Source organism: Sciurus carolinensis, chromosome 6 (genome assembly GCF_902686445.1).
Source record: "Sciurus carolinensis chromosome 6, mSciCar1.2, whole genome shotgun sequence".
NCBI lineage: Eukaryota > Metazoa > Chordata > Mammalia > Rodentia > Sciuridae > Sciurus > Sciurus carolinensis.
The window spans coordinates 99,740,304-99,758,535 of NC_062218.1; the positions used below are offsets into that span (position 1 = coordinate 99,740,304).

The window sequence follows — 18,232 nt, forward strand, 5'->3', positions numbered from 1 at the left end:
AATAAAGATTGCAGCCTTTTTTCTTTTCTCTTGTGGAGAATAATGTCATAACCTGTCTCTTAAATTTGAGTTCTAAATTATATATTCATGTAAAGTTTTAAAAATGAAATTCCAAGAGCCCAATGTTATTTTATTCAAAACATATCAGCTTTGGGTGAATTTAATTTAAAACACACACAATACATAGACACTTCAGAAAAAGAAGAAAAATGTAGATAGGGTTATAACATCATCTTCAAAATCCAAGGATTCTGGTAAGTACTCAAAGCACAATGGAAAGGAAACACTGTGATCCAATTTTTGAAGGTCTAGCTTACATTCTAAAAGCTTTTCTCCCTCCAATTTTTTTCATCCTTCAAAGAGCTTTGTGTGACCTGATGAATTATCACATAGTCAAGATATACAACAGAGCTGGACCAGTGCTACAGGACTCTAATCCCAGTGACTCAGGAGGCTGAGGAAGAAGGATCTCAAGTTCAAAGCCAGCCTCAGCAAAAGTGAGGCACTAATAAACCCAGTGAGACCCTGTCTCTAAATAAAATACAAAATAGGGCTGGGGATGTGGCTCAGTGGTGGAGTGCTCCGAGTTCAATCCAGGGTATCACCCCCCAGAAAAAGATATACAACAGAAAAAGTGGAGGAATGTTTTTCTTCTTTGCGGTATTAGAAAGTTCTTCACTCTTATTCTCTGAATAGCAAACAGGGAAAGCATATAACTTGGAAATACTGACATTCTCCCACATTGCAATTGAGTGACCTTTACATACATTTAAGTGAACTTGGCTTCTCCTTTTCGTACATATATGGTAGATGACTAATTATTCCCTGGACAGTAAACTAAGATTTAGGAAAACATGTATCAGGTGAAGGAAAAAGCTTTTCTAGGAGTGTAGTAACTGGTCAGAACTCTGGGCGCCGCTGTTCACCAATCTGGACGATACCAGCACTACAAGCACGCCCAATTTGGAAAAAAAAAAAAAAAAAAAAAAAAAAAACTTGTTCCTTTTTAGGACCTTCATCACTGCCGCGGAATGAAAAATGTCTATGTGAGGTTGCCCAAACCCTCTTTCTGGACGACTCTGTATTCGGAATCGTCTTAAAAACTGAGTTAATTTAGGCTCTTGAAAAGCAGAGAAATGATACCCTTTGATGCTAGACTGTAAGAAAATACGAAGCCAGAGAGCAATGGCGATTCCTCCGAAGCTGACCCGCTGCAGCGGGCTGATGGTGCTGTGCCTTTTTCTGGAGCTGCTGTTGGCAACCAGGGCCAGGAATATCTTCTACTCAGTGCCAGAAGAGACAGACAAAGGTTCCTTCGTGGGCAACATTGCCAGAGACCTGGGGTTGAAGCCCCATGAGCTGGCGGAGCGGGGAGTCCGCATCGTCTCCAGAGGTAGGACGCACCTTTTCTCTTTGAACCCTCGAAGTGGCAGCTTGGTCACAGCAGGCAGGATAGACCGGGAGGAGCTCTGCGCACAGAGCGCGCGGTGTCTGGTGAGTTTTAACATCCTTGTTGAGGATGAAATGAAACTTTTCCCTATTGAAGTGGAAATAATTGATATTAATGACAACACCCCGCAATTCCAGTTTGAAGAACTGGAATTTAAAATGAATGAAATAACGACTCCAGGTACTAGGATCCCTCTGCCTTTTGGGCAAGACCCTGATGTGGGTATCAACTCACTCCAGAGCTACCAGCTCAGTTACAACCCTCATTTCTCCCTGGATGTGCAACATGGACCTGATGGGTCCCAACATCCAGAGATGGTGCTGCAGAGTCCTCTAGACAGAGAAGAAGAAGCTGTTCACTACCTTGTCCTCACTGCCTCTGATGGTGGCAACCCAATCCATTCAGGAACCCTCCACATTCGTGTTCAGGTGGTGGATGCAAATGATAACCCTCCAGCCTTTACTCAGGCAGAATATCAAATGAGTGTCCCTGAGAATGTCCCACTAGGCACCCAGCTACTCAGGGTAAATGCCACTGATCCTGATGAGGGAGCCAATGGAGAAGTAAGATACTCCTTTCATAATATAGACCACAAAGTGGCCCAAATATTTCAGTTGGATTCATGCACAGGAGAAATATCAAATAAAGAACCACTGGATTTTGAAGAATACAAAATTTATCCAATGGAAATTCAAGCTCAGGATGGCGCTGGGCTCATGGCCAGAGCTAAGGTGCTAATCAAAGTTTTGGATGTAAATGATAATGCCCCAGAAGTGAGCATCACCTCTGTCACCACTGCAGTCCCAGAAAATTTTCCCATGGGGGCCATAATTGCTCTTATCAATGTGCATGACCAGGACTCAGGAGAAAATGGTCATACCACATGTTCCATTCCTGAAAATCTACCCTTTAAATTGGAAAAGTTAGTTGATAATTATTACCGGTTAGTAACAGAAAGAACACTGGACAGAGAACTTACTCCTGAGTACAACATCACAGTTACAGCAACAGATCAGGGAAATCCAATTCTATCTACCCAAGCTCACATTTTGCTACTAGTGACAGACATCAATGACAATCCCCCAGTTTTCCATCAGGACTCCTATTCTGTCTACATTCCTGAAAATAACCCCAGAGGGGCCTCCATCTTCTCAGTGAGAGCCCAGGACATCGACAGCAATGAAAATGCTCAAGTCACTTACTTCCTGTTGGAGGAAATCATTCAGGGAGCACCATTGTCTTCCTACCTCTCCATCAACTCTGACACTGGGGTCATCTACACATTAAGATCCTTTGACTATGAGCAGTTCCAGAACTTGCAACTGAGAGTGACAGCCCAAGATAGCGGGAACCCACCACTCAGCAGTAATGTGTCACTGAGCCTGTTTATCCTGGACCAGAATGACAACACTCCAGAGGTCCTGTACCCTGTCCTCCCTACAGATGGTTCCACTGGTGTGGAGCTGGCACCCCGTTCTGCAGAGCCAGGATACCTGGTAACTAAGGTGGTGGCAGTAGACAGAGACTCAGGTCAGAATGCATGGCTGTCCTACCGCCTGATCAAGGCCAGTGAGCCAGGGCTTTTCTTAGTGGGGCTGCATACAGGTGAGGTACGCACAGCACGAGCCCTGTTGGACAGAGATGCTCTCAAACAGAGTCTTGTGGTAGCTGTCCAGGACCATGGCCAGCCCCCTCTTTCGGCCACTGTCACACTCACCATAGCTGTGGCAGACAGCATCCCTGACATCCTGGCAGACCTGAGCAGCATCAGGACCATGGACAACCCAGAAGACTCAGACCTCACGCTGTACCTGGTGGTGGCAGTAGCTACTGTTTCCTGTGTCTTTCTTGCCTTTGTCACTGTGCTGCTGGCACTCAGACTTCGGCGCTGGCACTCAACACGCTTGCTCCAGGCAGCAGGCAGTGGATTAGGGGGCATGTCTGCCTCACACTTTGTGGGCATAGAAGGAGTGCACGCTTTCCTGCAGACCTATTCCCATGAGGTCTCCTTCACCTCGGACTCCAGGAAGAGCCACCTGATCTTCCCTCAACCGAACTATGCAGACACGCTCATCAGTCAGGAGAGCTGTGAGAAAAAGGATTTTCTTTCAGCACCGCAGACTTTACTAGAAGATAAAAAGGAAACAATTTCTCAGGTAATCTTTTAGTAACTTTATAAATTATCTATATTTAAATAATTTATTATTTTACTTACTTGTTTTCAATTTTTACTACAATCACTCCTATTACAAGGATTGTAGAACCAGGATTAAACAGGATTACAATTTACATGCATTATTTATTATTGTTCTTACATTGAAAAGGTATCTGTAATCATAAGGTAGGAGGTGGAGAAGAAGAGTAGGCATGTAGTGCTGCATGTCCTTTTGGAAAGAACACCACATTAGGAAATAAGGAAATCTAGCATCTAACATTTTCTTGCTTACCTCTGGCCAAATCATTTCATTGTTTTAAGTTTATTGTCCTCTTATCTGAAAGAAATGGAGTTTGACTAGAAAAGGCTGACCAATAGTTACATGACTAATACTACTTTCAAGTTTCCTTAAATATCTGCTAATTCATCTCTGAATTTAAAGCAGATGTCATCTGCAGGATGTTGTGATATTTTATTTAGTGACATTTGAAAAAGTGAAGATTGTCTAAAGTAGTATTTTCAGTTATGTTAATATAAAATTACAGAAATCTATACAAGCTGCAATTTTTAATTGTTGAATATCTTGATCCTTTGTTTAATCTTTCATTATGAGATATTTTATGCATGCTGAAGAATACACCTATTTAAGTAATTTCCAAAGTGAAGGGATAAAATGAATAACAGAAAATTTACCTTGCAACTCGAGAAGTTTTAAAGCCTCCTTATTTTCCAGTATACCTGTAATGAGCATGACTAACAAGAGTCAAGTATATATTCCATTTTCAGGTATATTAATGCAACAGAAAGAAATACATTGTAAAGGTATCAGCCCAAAAGAAGTGAGAGCAGGGCCAGGGAGGGATATTTATCTGGATATCCACATTCATAGCAGCATTAGTCACAATAGCTAAAAGGTAGTAGAAGCATTCCCAATGCCCACTGACAGATGAATAGATAAAAGATTACACACGCACGTGCACACACACACACACACACACACACACACACATACATGTACATGTACATATATACAAATATACATACATACATGTATAAATACACCTTAAAAAGGAAGGAAAAAGGGAAATTTTGATATGATAAGACATGGACAAACATTAAAAATACTGTGCTAAGTGAAATAATCCAGTTATAGAAGGGCAAATATGTATGAGGCTCCTACAGTATTCAAATTCACAGAGACGAAAGTAGAATTACTTTCTGGAGGGAGGGGGACAGGAGTTTGTGTTTAATACAGTGTTTCAGTTAGGGAGGATGAAACAGTTCTGGAGGTGAATAATGGTAATGGTTACACAATAATGTAATATGACTTATTAAATGTCACAAACTGCACACTTAAAATGATCAAAATGGTAGATTTTGTTACATGTATTTTACCACAAAGTTTTAAGAAATGAAGTCCAATTACTCTGCTGGTAAGATCATGGTTTTTTAAACGCACATGTAAAAGCTCTGTGGAGAAGGAGAGGCCATGAGCTTATTATATAAGTCACTCAGATACCTCAGCACACCAGCTGAGCCCAGTCCTCAGATGATATTTTACAGTAACCACAAGCAACCTAGCAAAAGAAGTGAAACAACTGATCCAAACCCAGATGGAAGATTATTGAACAAATGAATCCATTTTGTTTTAAGACCCTAAATTTTAGGGGTGGTTTATTATACAGCAAAGATAATTGAAGCAATATGCATATGATTTGACCGAGGAATGGTTTCCAGTTGAGGTCCTTGGCCTACAGAAATGTGTACATGTGGAGAGATGTCCAGTTTTTGCCTGTTAGATGCAATAACAAAGAGGAAAAGGAGGGAGGAAAGCAAAAGAGAAGGAAGTATCAGGAAATAAATAATACCCCAATACAGATATATAGGAATAAATTTTGGTGATTTTTCACATTGATGGGGAATTATACAGCAAGTAAAAAGGGCATAACATAAATAAATCTCAAAATGCAATGATGAGGAAAATGACTTAGAATAAATGACATTCTACTATTTGAATTTCAAATAGGCAAAAATGTATGGGTGCATATATATGTAGTTAAAAAATAGAAACATGGAGTTAGAGACATAGCTCAGAGGTAGAACACTTGACAAGGTCTTGGGTTCAATTTCCAACACCGCAAAATATTATATATATATATTATATTTATATATATATATATAAAATAAAAGCATGGATGGGACTAATAAATGTGATACTGTATCCCAGAAGTTGATTACTTCTACGAGGGAGAAATGGGGCTGATACTAAAGAAGAATATAAGAACAACTCATCTCTTTCCATAGTTTTTAAAGTTTCAGGAAAGAATAATAAATGGTCAGAGCTTTTTTAGAAATGGAATATTTACCTAGTCTCAAAGTATCTCTCTACAAGAAAGTTATTTGTTATAAATGGAAATACAATAATTTTATAATAGGGAGAGCTGCAAGTTACAAGAAAGTTACCCTAGTGATCATGGATAATATTATCAGTATTGGGACAGATATATCATGTACCTCCTGATAAGATGCACTGAGAAGGACACAACATCATTCCTGTAGTATTTATGCCAAAAAAACATAATCTGAACTAATCAGTAAAAAGAATCAGACAAACTTTAATGAAGGACATTTTACAAAATGGCTGACTAGTATTCTTCAAAAGTGTAAAGTCATGAAATATTTTAAAAGCCTGATAAACTGCCTCAGATTAAGTGCTACTAAAAAGACATAAGTAAATGCATTGTGTGATCTTGGATTGGATCCTACACCAGACAATTTTTTATTTTGCTACAAAAAGTCATTATTATAACAACTGACAAAATTTTGCTGATTTTATCATATTTTGGTAGTGATAGAATGTTCTTGATTATAAGAAACATACAGGGAAGTATTTAAAAGTGAAATATCATGTCTGCAACTTACTCTGATCTTGGGGTGGCACAGGAGAACATGACACCAAAATGTTAATATTTGGGGAAATATGAGCGAAGAGCATCATGGGCCCTCCATATCCTCAGATTCCATGTCTGTCAATTCAACCAATCAGAGATTGAAAATATTTGAAAAAAATTATATCTCTACTGAACATGTACAGGCAATCTTGTCATTATTCCCTAAACAATAAAGTATAACAACTATTTACATATCATTTACATTTTATTAAGTATTATTTGCAATTAGAGATGATTTAACGTATACAGAACGATATACATGGAAATATTATGCCATTATATAAATAGGACTTGAACATCCTCAGATTTTGGTATCTATTAGAACCCTGGAACTAATCCCCCTCAGATACCAAGGGATAACTATAGATGAGAATTCTTTGTGCTGTTTTTACCATGTTTCTTCTATAAGTCTGAAATTACTCAAAATAAGGTTTAAAAACTGATCTCATTTAAATATGGCAACATGTTAAGATTTGATAAAGTCAACTAGTATGCACACAGACTTTGGTCATATTACTTTCTATACTGGTCTGTATTTTTGAAAATTTTCAAAATATATTTTTGAAATAAATGTATTAGACAGGGGCTGGGATTGTGGCTCAGTGGCAGAGCACTTGCCTAGCATGTGTGAAGCATTGGGTCTGATTCTCAACACTGCATACAAATAAATAAATAAAGGTTCATCAATAACTAATAAAAATATTTTGAAGTGTATTATACAGAAGTACATAAAAGTGAAAAAGACACCCACGTATTATATTCTATGCCCTTAGAAAATAATAAATATCAGGAAAAGGACTTGGAAATCTCAAACACCTTTGAGTGACTGATTTCTAGGATATGGTAAGAACCCCTTCCTGCTCAAGCTTTATCTAATTAACAGAACCACTTTCAGTTTCCATAATGTTCCATGCAGTCTCTGAGATTCTAGAACGTTACTCAAGTCTCTTTCTCCATCCAATTGCACTGTTTAGGATTCAACTCCAATCATGTCCTGGAAGTCTTTCCTGATCCCTAAATCTAGGCTGGATAGCCTTCCTCTGTATTCTCCCATTGCCCACCTGACATCATAGTCATTATCATACTCTATAATAAGATCTTCTTTACTTTTGTGTGTCCTCTCCAATCTTTTAAGTCTCATGACACTGGGTTAATTGTTTCCATCTCCAGTCTGGATCAAATAAAGTGTGAAGTACATATGCCAAATTAAGTGATGATTCAGTAAATACAGGTTTTGAAGTTAAATGCTAAACCATCAAGCACAGAAATTCAAAACATATAACCTTAGAAGAAAATACAGCTAGTGTTTTTAAATGAATCTTTTGTCTCTGAATGTACAATAAGAAAGAGGTGGAAAGTATTTGGAACAAGAGTAACTGTAGAGTTAGTTCCTTGAGTATTCAATAATACTTTCCTAGCAACTACTATCAAGGTCACATACACTTACACCACTGTTATTAATTCTGAGAAGAAGAGTCCTGCCATCAAAGATTTATTTCTAAAGTGTCTTAGAACTGTAATATTGTTTAAAGTAACCTAAAATTCATAGCCAAACATCAACAGGATATAACGGGGATTTGCCTGAGCGGATGCAGAAACTATCCAGGCCTCTGAGCGTCGCTGTTTACCACGTAAGTAGTAAAAGGCAGCGAGACAACCAACCCAACATTACCGCTTCCACAACACAAAGGACTCGCATTTGGCCCGCAGGTTCCGGGATGGCAAAGAAATTCAGTCCGGCAGTCCATTAGTTCTCTCCACAGAGACCTGGGTCTTGTGGGTGCTGGTTGTCTCAGACCCTGGGAAATAAGGATCGGTGGAATCCCTCACTGGATGCTTTTAAGTGGACTTTAAAGATAACACCGCGGCTCTGCAAAGGGAAATGGCGGCTCTGCAAAGGTTACTGCAAAGCAGAAGTCTGGTCCTGCTGTGCTTTCTCTTGGCCGACCTTTGGGAGGCAGGAGCTGGACAAATTCACTATTCTGTGCCAGAGGAGATCGACAAAGGCTCCTTCGTGGGCAACATTGCCAAGGACCTGGGTTGGGAGCCCCTGGCACTGTCAGAGCGGGGAGTTCGCATCGTCTCCAGAGGTAGGACGCAGCTCTTTGCTTTGGACCCACGAAGTGGGAGCTTGATCACTGCGGACAGAATAGACCGGGAGGAGCTCTGCGCTCAGAGGGTGCAGTGCTTGGTGAACTTTAACATACTACTGGAAGATAAATTGACAATTTATTCAGTAGAGGTGGAAATAACAGATATTAATGATAATGCCCCTCGCTTTGGAGTAGAGGAACTGGAGCTTAAAATAAGTGAAATGAATACACCAGGATTCAGGATTCCTCTTAAGAGTGCGCATGATGTGGATATAGGAGAGAATACCCTGCAGAAGTACGAACTCAACTCAAATGACCATTTTACTCTGGATGTGCGAAGTGGAACTGATGGGAACAAGTACCCTGAGCTAGTGCTGGAGCATGCTCTGGACCGTGAGGAAGAAGCAGTTCACCATCTCATTCTGGTCGCTTCTGATGGAGGTGACCCGGTCCGATCTGGCACCTGCCGCATTCGCATCAAGGTCCTAGATGCCAACGATAATGCTCCCGTTTTTACACAACCAGAGTACCGTGTAAGCGTTCCAGAGAATATGCCTGTAGGCACCCGGATACTCACGGTGACTGCCACTGATTCGGATGAGGGATATAATGCTCAAGTCACATATTTTCGAGAGAAACCTCCTGGAGAAACAGCAGAGATATTTGAGCTTAAGTCATCTGGAGATATAACAATCATAAAAAGTCTGGACTATGAGGATGCTAAATTACATGAAATTGACATTGAAGCTCAGGATGGTCCAGGCCTTCTGACCAGAACCAAGGTTATTGTCACAGTTCTGGATGTGAATGACAATGCCCCAGAATTTTACATGACATCTGCTACTAGCTCAGTTCCTGAAGACTGTCCTCCAGGAACCATAATTGCACTTTTCAATGTACATGATAGAGACTCTGGGCAAAATGCTTTTGTCACATGTTCACTTCCAGAGAAACTTCCTTTCAAGTTAGAAAGGTCAGTGGACAATTACCACCGACTGGTTACAACCAGAGCCCTTGACAGGGAACAGTTTTCCTTTTACAATATCACTCTAACTGCTAAGGATGGTGGGAACCCGCCTCTGTCCACAGATGCTCATCTTTTGCTGCAGGTGGCAGACATCAATGACAACCCACCCACCTTCCGCAGCAGGTCCTATTCTGCCTACATTTTGGAAAACAATCCCAGAGGCACCTCCATCTTTTCAGTGTTGGCTGATGACCCCGACAGTGAAGACAATGCCCAAGTAACTTATTATTTGGCAGAAGACACCTTTCAAGGAGCACCCCTGTCCTCTTACATCTCTATCAACTCTGACACTGGGGTTCTTTATGCTCTGCGCTCCTTTGATTATGAGGAATTCCAAGATATGCAGCTGTGGGTGATAGCACTGGACAGTGGTAACCCTCCACTCAGTAGCAATGTATCCTTGAGCCTGTTCTTGGTGGACCAGAATGACAATGTACCTGAGATCCTGTACCCCACGCTTCCAACTGATGGATCCACTGGTGTGGAGCTGGCACCCCGCTCTGCAGAACCAGGATACCTGGTAACTAAAGTGGTGGCAGTAGACAGAGACTCAGGCCAGAATGCTTGGTTGTCATACCACCTGCTAAAGGCCAGTGAACCTGGGCTTTTCTCTGTAGGGCTGCACACTGGGGAGGTGCGCACCGCAAGGGCCTTGATAGATAGAGATGCACTCAAACAGAGTCTTGTGATGGCTGTCCAGGACCATGGCCAGCCCCCTCTCTCAGCCACAGTTACGCTCACCATAGCTGTAGCAGACAGCATCCCTGAGGTCCTGGCAGACCTGGACAGCATTGAAACCCCTGCTAACCCAGATAATTCAGACCTCACACTCTACCTGGTAGTGGCAGTGGCCGCTGTCTCCTGTATTTTCCTGGCCTTTGTCATAGTGCTGCTGGCTCTCAGGCTGCGTCACTGGCACTCCTCACGCCTGCTTCAGGCTGCTGGAAACAGGTTGGTGGGTGCACCCACCTCACACTTGGTGGGTGTGGATGGAGTGCACGCTTTCCTGCAGACCTATTCCCATGAGGTCTCCCTTACCTCGGACTCCAGGAAGAGCCACCTGATCTTCCCTCAACCGAACTATGCAGACACACTCATCAGCCAGGAGAGCTGTGAGAAAAAGGATTTTCTATCAGCACCTCAATCTCTACTTGATGATAAAGGAGATAAAACATTTCAGGTAAACATCTTTTCAGAACTTGTTTAATAGTTATTTTGCTAAAATAAATTTACCTAGTTATCGGATTGCCTCCACTGTTATTATATCTGTCTTATTCTCCATATTTCCTTGAGGATGTATTTATTTTTTAGTAAATGAGTCCTGGTGAATTATTCTCAGGTAATTTTAAGGGTTCTCAAACTGTAAGACAGAGTAGAGCCAATTGTGTAACTGGCGAAAACCAGACATTAAGAGGTGAAGGTGATATTTAGATAATCAAAAGATCACTGTCTCAGGAACTAGAGTAGCTTATTTCTCGCACTTTTCTAATGCTGGGCAAATCATCTTATCTGCATGAATCAACAATTCTTTTTCTTAAAAATGTGGAAGTTAGAAATCATGTTGACTCAAACCCCTTCTTTAAAACATAAGACTTTTGTCTCATATTTGACTTTGTGTATGAATAATGAACACCTTGATTAGTTCTTTCTCACTTGGTCTTAATATTTTTTTAGTTTGTCAGTGAAGTTCTTTATTTTCCTAATTTGAATGTCCTTACCTATTAAAATGGAAATTTAGAAATATAGTTTTATTTTCTTTTGGTGCTACAGATTGAACACATGGACTACTTAGCATTCTCTCTTTCACTGGGTACACGCCTAGCTCAGAAACAAACATTCTTTGTAGTGTTTCATGAAGGTATATCATGGTATCTCTGCTAAGTATAAATTACGTTGGCCTCTAAAGCAGCTATCTGTTCCTTGAAGAACTAACTGACTTACCATTCACTCTATAATAAATTTGTAAAGGAATATAATAAACAGGTTTCCCTTTGTTAACACTTTTAATTCTTCTTCTATCTAGAAACCATATAGCCTTTTTATCTTTAAAAATAGTTTTTATTTTCAATATAACTTTGCTTAAAGAAGGGATTCAGAGCCATATAATACAATTACCCTGATTCTCTTTGTACATCTGCCTTCTTAAAATTTCCTGTTTATAGTAGCTGCTAAAAAATGTTTCTAATCTCTCACCCAATCCAAGATCTTCTCACAAATACAGTTTTTCTTCTATGTTCTCCTTCCTCTGTTGGATTTTAGTATGTGGGTCATATTTTAATAACAAAGGACAATGAACACACTAATATTCTGTGTGCTGGGATCATTTCTTATTTTGATCTGGAAGTAATCATGTACTAATGGAGTCTTGTATTTAATAGTTTCACATATCTTAAGTTACTGTGTTTCCTTTTTATACTTAAGAGAATCTGATAAGGGAAATTCTGAGGAAATGTATTCCATTGTGCTGATTACTATTACAAAACTCTTTGTGAGGTAAAATTGGAATATACTGTAGAATAGCATATTATAATAAATAAATAAATGAAAATCATTGGGAATATAGTCCAGTGATTGAGTCCATGCCTAGCTTATATGAGACCCTGAGTTCAATACCCAGTACTGCAAAACACACACACACACACACAGTTCTTTTTAGAACATGCGGTGACTCCATAAGAATAAATATCTAATGGATAGACATTCAATGCACCATGCTTGAAATGACACATATGTTGTATTTCTACTGTGCTTGAAGAGGAAAACATATAGGGAAAGAAATTGTAGAAAATAAAACAAAAGTTGATATCTATCAGCTTCAGTTGTGGTTTTTTAAAAAAAAATCCTCAAATTCTAGACATAGGCAAAGTGAACTTCTTTCAGTACCCTGAAGGTCTGTGATTTCTCTCTAACATCTAGACACTGCTATGCTATTCTTTCACATCCAGGTCTTTTCCCTGATCCACTCCTCTTATGTTTCCTGAGAAGTTTGCTAACTTCCAAAGCCATCTCATCCCCTTGACTTTTCCCATCATAGTAGTTATCTATGATGTGATTCCCTGTTTGCTTTTACATCCTCAAATTCTGTGATGGAAGTGGTTGTATCTATATTGTTCACCTTCAATTCCTCAACAATTATATTGTCTGACACCCCATTGTGTGTGTGTTCAATGAATGGGTTAAATAACAAATATTAAAACTAATATGTTGGGCTGTTGACAAACTTCAGGAAATATAATCTGTAAATATGACTCATTTACTGTGATTCTTAAACTGAATATTTGGAATCAGTAACTCCACTAAGTTTGAAACAATATGTATGGAGTTAAGGTTAATGCGTAGCTTCCCAAAGAAGTTATCTTGAACCTTTAATACATATCAATTCAATTATATGAAGTCAACACCAGTCCCATTCCATCTGACTTCAATTGGGAGACAAAAATAATAACCCGTTCGTCTGAGAGTGTGCACTAAACGGTAAGGCCTCTGGGTGTCGCTGTTGACTACTCAAGAAGGAAAAACTAACTGGAGAGCTAGTCCACCATTTCCTGGCTGCTAAAACGCAAAGACCCAGCAAATCAGACTGAGAAGATTAGGATCTCCTACCAAGTTCATGCCATTTATCAACCAGCTCTATAACCTATGAATTGAGCCCATGAAAGACTTACTTCCCTGAGGAAATAAGACTGGAGTTCATCGTGGGAAACTGGAACAGAATTCAGAGGAAAAATATTCACCAAAAAGGAAATGAACGATTGCCTGAGATTTCGCAACGGCAGAGAATTGGCTCTGCTGTGCGTGCTCCTGTGGACTCTGTGTGAGACAGGGTCCGGGCAGATCCGCTACACGGTGCCGGAAGAGCTGGAAAAGGGCTCCTTCGTGGGCAACATCGCCAAAGACCTGGGACTGGAGCCCCAGGAGCTGGCGGAGCGCGGAGTTCGTATCGTCTCCAGAGGTAGGACGCAGCTTTTCTCTCTGAACCTGCGAAACGGCACGTTGGTCACAAGGGGAAGGATAGATCGGGAGGAGCTCTGCGCTCAGAGCGCGCGGTGTGTGGTAAAATTTAACATCCTGATTGAGGATAAATTGAAAATTTTTGAGGTACAAGTAGAAATTAAAGATATTAATGATAATGCTCCTAATTTTCTAACAGAGGAATTGGAAATAAAAATTGGTGAATTAACAGTTCCTGGAACCCGATTTCCACTTAAAACTGCATTTGACCCAGATGTAGGCATTAATTCTTTGCAGAACTACAAGCTCAGCCCCAATGACTTCTTCTCTCTGGTTGTGAATAGCGTCCCTGATGGGACCAAGTATCCAGAGTTGGTGCTGGATCGGGCACTGGACCGTGAGAAAAAGGAAGTACACCAGCTTGAACTCTTTGCCTCTGATGGTGGTGACCCTGTCCATTCAGGCAACTTGTGCATCCAAGTGATAGTTTTGGATGCAAATGACAACCCACCCGTATTTACTCAGTCAGAGTACCATGTTAGTGTCCAGGAGAATGTGCCGGTGGGAACCCAGCTGGTCACAGTAAGTGCCACAGACCCTGATGAAGGATTCAATGCTCAAGTGTCCTATATTCTAGATAAAATGCCTGGCAAAATCACTCAGGTTTTTGATCTCAACTCAGTGACTGGAGACATATCGATATTAAAAAGTCTGGACTATGAGGACGCCATGTTTTATGAAATTAAAATTGAAGCACAAGATGGACCAGGTCTTGTTTCAAGAACCAAGATTCTAGTCACAGTTCTGGATGTGAATGACAATGCCCCAGAATTTACAATCACTTCCCTAACAGACTCAGTCCCAGAAGAGGCTACTGCTGGAAGAGAAATTGCTCTTATCAATGTGCATGACCGAGATTCTGGGCAGAATGGACAAGTCACAGTTTTTGTCTTGGGAAATCTGCCATTTAATTTAGAAAAATCAATAGACCAATATTACCGCTTAGTGACAGTCACATCTCTGGATCGTGAACAACTGTCTGAATATAATATCACTTTGAGAGCCACAGATGGAGGAATTCCACCTTTGTCCACAGACGTTCACCTAACTCTGCATGTGGCAGACATCAATGACAATCCACCTATCTTCACTCATACTTCCTTTTCTGCCTACATTCCCGAAAACAACCCTAGAGGAGCCTCCATCTTCTCTGTTACTGCCCAGGACCCAGACAGTGACAACAATGCCCGCATCACTTATTCATTGACTGAGGATACCCTCCAAGGGTCACCACTGTCTTCCTATATCACCATCAACTCTAACACTGGTGTCCTGTATGCACTGCGTTCCTTCGACTATGAAGAATTTAGAGATATGCAGCTACTGGTGACAGCCAGTGATAGTGGGGATCCTCCACTCAGTAGCAATATATCCCTGAATCTGTTTGTGCTGGACCAGAATGACAACATCCCTGAAATTTTGTACCCTACCATCCCCACAGATAGCTCCACTGGTGTGGAGCTGGCACCCCGCTCTGCAGAGCCTGGATACCTGGTGACCAAGGTGGTGGCAATAGACAGAGATTCGGGCCAGAATGCGTGGCTGTCCTACCGTCTGCTCAAGGCCAGTGAGCCAGGACTCTTTGTGGTGGGGCTGCATACCGGTGAGGTGCGCACAGCACGGGCCCTACTGGATAGGGATGCTCTCAAGCAGAGTCTTGTGGTGGCTGTGCAGGATCACGGCCAGCCCTCTCTTTCAGCCACAGTCACACTCACCATAGTAGTAGCAGACAGCATCTCTGATGTCCTAGCAGACCTGGGAAGCATCAGGACTACCACCAATCCTGATGATTCAGACCTCACACTCTACCTGGTGGTGGCAGTGGCTACTGTCTCCTGTGTCTTTCTTGTCTTTGTCATCGTGCTGCTGGTGCTCAGACTTTGGCACTGGCACTCATCGTGCCAACTCCAGGCTTCAGGAGATGGGTTGGTGAGCATGCCTACCTCACACTTTGTGGGTGTGGATAGAGTGCATGCTTTACTGCAGACATATACCCAAGAGGTCTCTCTCACCACGGACTCAAGGAAGAGTCAACTTATTTTCCCTCAACCCAACTATGCAGACACACTCATCAGCCAGGAGAGCTGTGAGAAAAGCGAGTCTCTCCTGGTATCTCAAGATTTGCTTGAAACCAAAGGAGACTCCAAGCTACTTGTGGTGAGTTATTTCTTTCTTTGAATATTATGAAGAACAGTTATGCCATTGTTATTAAAAAGCTTTAACACATTTATTTGAGAAATAAAGCAATGAGGTAGTCATTAGTTCTGTTGTCTAAATATTTGTCCTTTTCTTCTTTTGGGTCTATGGGAGGGGTATGGTAGAATTACGACTGAGTAGGTCTAGGTGGTTAATTTTGACCAGTACTTTGTGAGTGGAAATAGCATATGTCTCTTCTCAGAGGAAGCTCTAATTGCCATTGTCAGAATATCCAGATCACTAAGCTATACTTTGAAACTACAACTGCAAGGAGGGAAACTCAGTGGGAGAATGTTCATCTAGTATGCCCTAAGCCCTGGGTTCAATTCCCAGCATTGGAAGAAGAAAAAGAAAAGAAAAAGGAAGGACAGGGATGGAAGGAAGGAAGGAAGCAAGGGAAACGAAATTGTGGCTGATCCTTCTACCTGTGTGCTATCATTGATTTACTTGTGATAAATAGGCTTTAAAAATGGAAATAAAATTCAGGACTTTGCTTCATCCAAAGCATGTACTCTACTACTGAATTATACCCCAGTCCTGTCTTTTTATATTTTATATTACCATTTATTTATTGCTGTACTGCAAATTAAACCCAGGGCCTTTTACATACTAGGCAAGTGCTCTACCACTGAGCTACACCTCAGTGTTGCCTGGGCTGGCCTTGAACTTGATATCCTTCTGCCTTAGCCTCATGAGTAACTGGCCACCATTTACATTTTAAATCACTGTGATATGAAGTTTGTCATTCCTACCTACAAAACCTATCCTGACTGACACAAACAAGTTAAAATTGTATATAAATACAAATAAGTTAAAATATGTATGTATAAAACTTAAAATTATGTTTGACTTCTTCCAAGCTGTGCCACACTCTTTTCATCTCAAGGGTATATATGCATATGTGTGTGTGTATTATACCATGATATATATCATCATCTCAAGGAGATATAGCTATCTATTATATATATGACTATGAAGAGTAGCCAAATGCTTTAATCTTAAATGCCTAAAATGCATGTGGAGGGGTTCATTTTGATTCCAGTCTTTTGCTTGTATGTGAAAATCTCACTTGCCTCAATTATGTGCCTCAGAGTAGTATTTATTCCTCATTGAGAAGGGTTTTAAAGAGGAGAGATATGTTTCAGTCTCTGCAAGAGATTTCCAGACCATCCATTTCAATAATGGAATAGGAGTTCTAAGCATGCTCTACAACTTTCTTGAGCCAGAAATTATTGACCCATTTTGAAATTTATGAAATTTTTTCACTCATGTCATCATAAGTGGTCATTCAAAATTGGACCAAAATATATTTAATTAGATCTCAAAGGAAAAAATTCTCTCCCTTAGCATATTAGGAAACGATACATTCAAATGTGTGAGATAACAGAACCTGAAGAAAATATTGTAAGCAGAGAAAGATATATTCTCATTCAGATGTTCGAATACATCACAGAATTAACAAGTCACGTAACCTTTGGCATATCTTTTTGGGGAACATCTTTATAGTATTGGTATCACTTGCTTCATAAAGAGAAAAAATATTTAGTGATTTTTTCCAGGGGAATATACTCAAGGAGAATTTTCTGCAAATCCCATATGAAACATAGATTACATGTGTATCCTGAAAAGACACTGAGCATTTAAATTTCTCTACTCATGTGGACAATGAAAAAGTCTCAGACACACTATTTTCACTAAAAATGATTTTTTGAAGGATGGGAAAAATTTTACTAGAAAGAAAATGAGGAGAATACATAATAAAAGGAACAGATTATGTAAAGGCATGAACTAAAGAAAACCAAAGAAAGCATGTCTTAGGAAAGTAGATAATAGTCTATTTTCAGTAGTGTGTGAGATGAGTATGAGTCAGCACTGCAAAATAGTAGAATAATTGTTCAGTTGGCATCTTAGTCCATTTTTTGTTGCTGTAACAAAATATCTGAGACTGGGAAATTTATAAAGAACAGATATTTGTTTATTCAATTGGTTCCAGAGTCTGGGATGTCCCAGGGAATGGTTCCATCATCTGCTTAGCATCTGATGAGGGTCTTTTTATAGGGTAATGATATGGAGAACATCACTTCACAAGACAGAGTCAGAGGTGGCTGCTTTTTTCATAAAGTCACTCATGTAATAACCTATTAATACATTCATAGATTAATTCATGACTCAATTACCACTCAGAGGTCCAACCTCCAAATACAGTTAACAAATTGGGAATTACATTTCCAACACATAAAATTTGGGGAACATGTTTAAACTATAGCAGCATCTAAGTGGATAATGTATTTGAAATAAAGGGATTTGCTTCTCTAAATTATGCAGGACCGGGATAAATTATAAAATAGA

General features: G+C 40.2%; 1 protein-coding gene across 4 annotated transcripts in view; it reads left to right on the top strand.

The window, feature by feature from the left end:
• Positions 1–1,039: 1,039 nt before the first annotated feature.
• The window catches only part of LOC124986722 (protocadherin gamma-C4), a 171,932-nt gene continuing 154,739 nt past the window's right edge, over positions 1,040–18,232 (top strand). The window contains exons 1-2 of one of the 4 annotated variants that reach the window (XM_047555368.1): positions 1,040–3,606; positions 8,120–8,443. In XM_047555368.1, the coding sequence (XP_047411324.1) occupies positions 1,150–3,606; positions 8,120–8,170 (2,508 nt within the window). In that variant the 5' untranslated portion in view covers positions 1,040–1,149 and the 3' untranslated portion in view covers positions 8,171–8,443. Of the gene's footprint in view, positions 3,607–8,119; positions 10,857–12,621; positions 15,845–18,232 lie in introns of those variants that run through there. The other 3 variants (XM_047555370.1, XM_047555361.1, XM_047555354.1) reach the window with 3 other exon arrangements.